At 55.2% G+C, this 6503-nt stretch overlaps 1 protein-coding gene across 1 annotated transcript; it reads right to left on the bottom strand.

Moving 5' to 3' along the window:
* Positions 1 to 334: 334 nt before the first annotated feature.
* Positions 335 to 3223, bottom strand: POU4F3 (POU class 4 homeobox 3). Its single transcript, XM_069483825.1, has 2 exons — positions 2830 to 3223; positions 335 to 2514 (listed from the first exon to the last, which is right to left on the bottom strand). Exons 1-2 carry the CDS (start codon positions 2947 to 2949, stop codon positions 1618 to 1620), a joined length of 1017 nt encoding a protein of 338 aa, XP_069339926.1. The 5' UTR covers positions 2950 to 3223; the 3' UTR covers positions 335 to 1617.
* Positions 3224 to 6503: the final 3280 nt, after the last annotated feature.

Genomic DNA, 6503 nt, shown 5'->3' with positions numbered 1-6503 from the left:
TGGTTCAGCCCATGAGTGGAGACACTGGGACTTGAACTCCCATCAGTCAGGCTTCAAAGTTTGCTGTCTGAGTGCCACTGAGGAATGGAGTCTGGTGGATATGCCACGCTGGGAAGCATGGAAGAAAGTGCCCTGAAACCTTGAGGTCCAGAGACCAGCGGCTGGATCTCCCTAGAGGAGATCTGGGTGACAAATGTGTGTGAGCTGGCCCAGGAAGAGGAGATGGCTGGGGGCTGCCTGGCAGTAAGTGACAGCCCAGCCCTTTTGGCTTCTCATTTCTAAATCATTTCCAAGACTAATACCCCTCAGCCTTTGAGAAAGAAAACCACTGGGATTCGGGTTGAAAAATAAAGCATTTATTTAAGAAGTTAATTCAAAGGGTAAAGAGAGAATAAAACTTAATATTTTATTTGTATCTATTCGGAGAACGAAACCAAAGGTCACACAGCAACACGCAAACTACATGAAGGAACGAAAAAATAAAATATGACTGAGCCAGAGGGGCTGGGATGGGAAGGGTCCAGGCCGGTGGTCCTGCTCCTCTTCCCTCACAAAACTGTAAGTGAACCTCTACCGAGAGACACCCATATAGAGGGAATGGGAAAAAGCAGAGTTAAATAAATAATAGGAATTAACAATGCTAACAACGATAATAATAAACGGGCAACGAGGTTAGATGTGTTGGAAGGACTTGCATATGATTCAGAGAAGTTACAGTCACTTTCGAGCAGCGGACTCCACGCTGAGCTCGCAACCTGGTAAGAACAGAGAGCTGGGGTGGGGGAGTCTTCAGTTAGTACAGAACACTACCAACCCCGGCTCTCCAGCAAGCGTCCATTACCGCTCAAATGCCAGCAGGTCGTGAAGGATGACCAGGGCTGGTGCTGGTGCTCGCTGGGCTTGCAAACAGCCAAGCGATCCCAGCATTTTCAGTCGCCAGACTGGGTTCACATTTTCTGGAGTCCTGCCTACCACGGAAAATAACAGCTCGAAGTCTGAAACTCCCCGCATACTGTCCCTGAACCTGATCTTCATGCTACCTTATGAGAACTTACGGCAAACCAAAGGATAAGATGGATAGAATTTAGGCAAAGAAGGGAGTATAAGGCTATCCTTTGGAAACATACGTGTATTTTATATACTTTAATAAATCTCCAGTACATGTTTGGGTCCCACTTAGATATCCTAAACTTTGTATTATCATTTATCGCTTCCTTTCCATCCCTTCACCCTTCGCTTAATCGCGCTTAGCGAAGTGGCGCTTTAACCCTAGCTTCGGGCGGTGGGACCAATTCACCATCCTCTGCTTTGTAGCTCCTGAGGTCGCGCCTTTCAGCGCGCTAGGGCGAATTTCAGCACCACGGACAGCGCGAGTCCCTCCAGGCCCGCCCTTCTTGAATTTTTTCCAAGCGCCAAAACTTTTTTTGGTGAGAATAGAAAGGAAAGAGAAAGAGAAGGCCGGGAGGCAACCAGGCGGGATAAAGGGAAAAGTCTGTGGCTTCGGGGGAGAGAGCCTAACCTGCCCGGAAGCGCCCTGGAGTTCCCCATAACCGTCCCCCCAACCCGGGGGGATGCGCACTAGGCTCTCCCGGCTCCCAGCGGGGCGCCCCACCGCAGTCAGTGGACAGCCGAGTATTTCATTCGTTTCTGTTTCTGTCTCTGGTTGCAGAACCAGACCCTCACCACGTTCTTTTTAAGGTCCAGTTTCTCAGCGATGGCCGCTATCTTCTCGGATGAGGGACGTGGCTGGATGGCGAAATAGGCCTCGAGTGAGCGTTTCTCCGGCGCAGCGATGGACGTGCGTTTGCGCTTCCGCTCACTGCCGTTGAAGAGCTCCGGCTTGCTGTTCTTCTCTCGGTAGGCTGCCTCGGCCTCCTCCAGCCAAGCCTGGAGCACCGGCTTGAGCGCGATCATGTTGTTGTGCGAGAGGGTGAGAGACTCGAACCTACAGATGGTGCTCTGACTGAGCGAGCCCACGCCGGGGATCTTGAGATTGGCTAGAGCTGCACCCACGTCCGCCTGGGTCACCCCCAGCTTGATGCGCCGCTGCTTGAAGCGCTCGGCAAAGGCCTCCAGCTCACGCGGGTCGGACTCTACGTCGCTAAGGCATGCGGGCATGGCGCTGTGAGGCGCCACGGCATGCGGGTGACTCATGCCCATGGCCTGGTGCAGGTGGCCCATGGCTCCCAGGTGGTGTGGATGGATCTGTGCGGGCATCACCGAGTGCTCCGGGGCGCCCAGGCCGCTCACACTCAGCGTGGGCGAGATGTGCTCTAGCAGGTCGCCTTCGAGGCCCTGGTGCACGGCGTGGTGCGGGTGTGAAGTGAGCGTGGCCGGGTGGGAGATGGGCACGGTGGACGAAGTGGACGTGCAGGGCACGCTGCTCATGGTATGGTAGGTGGCGTCGGGCTTGAACGGATGGTTCTTGCCGTGGGAGACGATATCCACCGCCGCCAGAGCTTCAGCGCGTGCCAGCAGGCTCTCATCAAAGCTTCCAAATATATTACCCTGCAGCTGCAAGCGAGAAGGCGCACAGCACGGTCAGTGGGGAATACTGTCAACTCAGGATTAAAACACATTTTCAAGCAACCGAGATGCCTCTCCTCAAAGCCCAGGTCATAAAAATTAATACGGAGGCAGCAGCTCTGCTGGAACAGACGTGTGGATCAGAGACATGAATGAGAAAGAGAGCGCGCCGGGAGAGAGCGCGGGGGAGACAAGGAGAGGGGTTCAGACAGCGGCGATTGTTCTGGGCGACATGAAAAAAACATGAAGCTAGTGCCTGTCAAAAAATGTGCCTTAGAGCGGTAATTATGCTCCACTACGTACCTGCGGGGCTGGGAGACAGACTCGGCGCATGGCCTCGGAGCCGGAGTGCAGGCTGGAGAATTTGGGTTCTTGCAGCACAGGGTGCATGCCGAAAGGCTGCTTGGCGTTCATGGCCATCATCTTCGCACGCCTGGCAGGGTGGCAGCGGGGGACATGGAATCAGGCTTGTCTTGCTAGCTCGCCGCGCTCCAAGTGAGCGCCGCTCAGCGCCCGCGCTCCCCTCGCCCTCTCGCTCGCTGCCTCCCCTCTCCCCCACCTGCTTCTTCACTCATCTTACAAGCAGCCTGCCAGGAAGGGCCCGGGCGCGCGCAGGCGTGCTCACGCGCTCGGGGCTCGCAGGGGCGGCCCGGGAGGCGAGGCGAGACAGCAGCTCGCGGCGCGCCTTTCTGCGCCCGCGGCGGCCGCCCCCTCCACGGCATTTATACCCGGGCCTGGCCTGGCCTCCTCCAGTCCGCCCCGCCCCGCCCGGCTCCAGCCCTCCAGACCTTCCGAGTCCTTTTTTCTTCGTGGACTATTTTTCCTCCAAAAGTCCCAAACCCCTCTGTCCTGTCCCAACTCGAACTGCAGGGATCGAAGGGCAGCCTTGGGCTGAGCGGAGGGCGGGAAGCTGACCCTACTCTAACCCCCCAACACACACACACACACACACACACACATACACACACACACACACACACACACACAGCCCCCGTCGGCCCGGCTGCCGCCAAACTGCCCATTTCCAGGGCGCTCCTGGCCCCACGCCCGAGCCGTCCACCAGAGTCCGGCCCCGCGGCGCAGCGAGCAGGCGCCTCCAAGTGCCCAGACGGGCCCCGGGGAGGGTGAGGGGCTGCCAGAATGAGCCCCTGGTGACGCCCTCCCCGCCAGCCTCCAGCCAGGGTGGAAGTGGGGGCAGTAACTGCCTTCCCGGTGCAGGAGTGGTTTCCTCCCCACGTTTGCCTTTCTTGCTTCCGTTTGAAAAAGACAACTGGGCCCCCTTTCCTCAACCCTTCAGCCTAAGGTAGCTTACTGAGTATTTTTTAGACTAGTGACAGTTCAGCGTCCCTGCCCTGGGCCCTGGGAGTCAGTCAGTGCACTTCTGCTGGGCAGCCAGCGCTTACAAGCCCCACTCCCCATAACAATAACTACCAATTACGAGGTCCTAATATGTGCTGGACATTTAGGCAACTAGCTCATGCGACCCTCACACCAACCGAATGAAGTAGGCGCGGTTATCCCGTTTTACAGATGAGAACAACAAGGGTCAGAGGGGTTAAGTGATGAGCTCAAGGCCACATGGCTGTTTGGGAGCAGAGCCAGTCACCCACTCCTCCAGTTGTCCATCCCACCAATATTTCCTGGCGGCCTACTGGAAGCCAGGCTCCACACCTGACTTCCTGGGCTCCTTCCCATTTAGCCTCCTGGTCTTCCTTCCCGAAGTTTCAGAACTTAAGGGCCCGGGGTTAGTACTCCTCTTCCTTACCCTGTCTTTCCCTCTCCTTCCCTCTTCTTTCCTCTCCTTTCTTGCGACCCCCCACCCCCCGCCCTGCTAGTAAACATCGTGAATAATGGATGGGGAATCCCGGGACCGCCGCTACGCTGCGCTCGGGTGGGGAGAGAAACCCCCGCGCGCCCAGCTGTGGCCCCCACGCCACGACCGCCGCCTCCGCTGGGGCAGCGGTCTTAGGGATTTGGGGGACGTCAGCCAACCTGCGAGGTCACGCGTGCGGGGGGGGGGGGGTGCGCACGGGGTTTCCCAGAATCTTAACTCGGTGGGGGGCAGGGTGGTGGAAAGGACCACCCTCGGCCTAAGAGGAAGCCCTGGCTAGATCCGGGCTCCCTGCTCACGTCGCGACCTCCAATCGCTTCTCTCCTGGTCCGAGCCAGATCCGAGACTGGGGAAAAGGACTCAGCCCAAGTGCGGGAGGCCAAGCGCAGCCCTAACCCTTTCTGAGCCTTGGTTTCCTCGGCTCTAAAATGGGAATTGCGCTACCGTCTGCCTCCTTGGGTCTTGGTGGAGATGTTTCGAGCTACAGTAGTAAGGAAAGCATTGAGCACAGAAACTAGTGTTCGGTAAACTTCCTCGCAATCTGGTGCCTTGGGGCGCAGGTCCTGCCCTCGGATTCAGAATGTGCCTCTGCCTCTTGCTGGCCAAGACCATAAGACCCTGACACCAACGACACGATCTCGACGTCTCTGGACAGCAGTGTCCTCATCTGTAAAGCAGGCATAACGGTTTCTTTCCCACTGATTGCTGTGAGCAATACACTGAGACGAGCACTTGGCACAGTGCCTGGCACATTGAAATCATAGAATAAATGTTAGTTCCTCTTTTCTTCCTCAACTTAAAAAGAAAGTTGGGAGTGGGAGTGGCCTGAGGCATCTCCCTGGAAAATGGTTTGTCTGCAGGCGCACACCGTGGCTCCTTGATCGCCATTCATCCAACACTTGCTTTGTGCCAGACCCCATGCCGAGGGCTGGGACAAAGATGTGACTCATACTCTATCCCTGCCCTCAAGGAGTCGCCAGTCTAAAATCCACAGCAGAAGATTGACTGGGAACTTGGCAATGCAGTGCAGGGGAGGTAGGTTCAGAACAAGGTACAGAGCAAGGGTGATGGGATATCAGGAAATTCAGGATACACAACAGAACATGGGCTTCAGGAGGGCCAGGTTTTGGGCTGCATTCTGACACTTAGTCTGGGTGACCTTGGCTGGGCCTCCGTTTACCCACAAGGAGTTTACCCATCTGGAGGAGATGATTGCTAAGCACTTGTAGCTTTAACAAAAGACTACTAGTCTGGTTAATTTGAATGAAACGTATTTCTGGCAAATCAGGAACTTCTCTCTAGGGAGCCTCAACTCCCCAGAAGCTAAATGCAGCACTATTTTATCACTCACCAGCATTTGGGACCACTCAGTCTTGTTTTCTGCCCAACACCAGAAGCCCAAAAGGAAAGGGGGGATGGAAAGTGTGGAAACTGGTTATGCATCTTGCCTGGCCTCAGGATGCCCTGCGACCCACACTCACTGCATAGTACCCTAGTTTTCTGTGAAGCCAAACCCCCAGAAACTGGGAGGGAAAGGCCCACCCACATCCATCTTCTTTCTCTGCTCTGTCCCCTCAGGGGCCTGGGAGATACTGGCCAGGAACGGGGTCATGCAAGGGTCAGAAACAGAACAAAACCAACTGCCCTCTTAAGCCACTAAAGCCAACCTTTACCTCACCAGCTCCCATTCTAGCATCCCCTGGTATTAGGACTGCAAATTTAAAAAAACTTGTGCCTGGACCCCTGTGTTTCCTAAGTGTTTCCCATGCTCCCATCTAAGGTCTACTAGCAGCTCTAGGCAGCCTACAGTAAGATGACATCCATCCTTAAGGACCATGTTTTGGAGAAGGCCCTGGAGCTAACAGGAGAAGACAAGAGGAAAAAGACCCACATACAGGAAGGAATGGGGAAGGGGAAACTTACAAGACAGTTGATAACAGCCTGTACACTTTCCAGGATTTGCAAACTTAAATTCTGTCAGGGGCAAGTCTAGTAAAATAAGTTAGTGACTCGAGCTGGTGGATAAAAGGGGAGATCGGGACTGTGGTAAACTGAAGAGCACAAGCCCCTCCGTGGCATTAAATTACAATTTAAACACACACACACACACACACACACAGCATTTATGGGCCAAACAAAATCTGTC

Source organism: Eulemur rufifrons, chromosome 10 (assembly GCF_041146395.1).
Source record: "Eulemur rufifrons isolate Redbay chromosome 10, OSU_ERuf_1, whole genome shotgun sequence".
In the NCBI taxonomy this organism is placed as follows: domain Eukaryota; kingdom Metazoa; phylum Chordata; class Mammalia; order Primates; family Lemuridae; genus Eulemur; species Eulemur rufifrons.
This window is presented reverse-complemented; position numbering and strand designations above follow the sequence as displayed.

Bases quoted from the DNA above. Each gene is read 5' to 3' on its own strand.
- POU4F3 (XM_069483825.1), bottom strand. From the start codon at position 2,949: ATGATGGCCATGAACGCCAAGCAGCCTTTCGGCATGCACCCTGTGCTG. The intron at 2,515-2,829 runs GTACGTAGTGGA...TCTCGCTTGCAG, and splicing joins TCTGTCTCCCAGCCCCGCAG to CTGCAGGGTAATATATTTGG.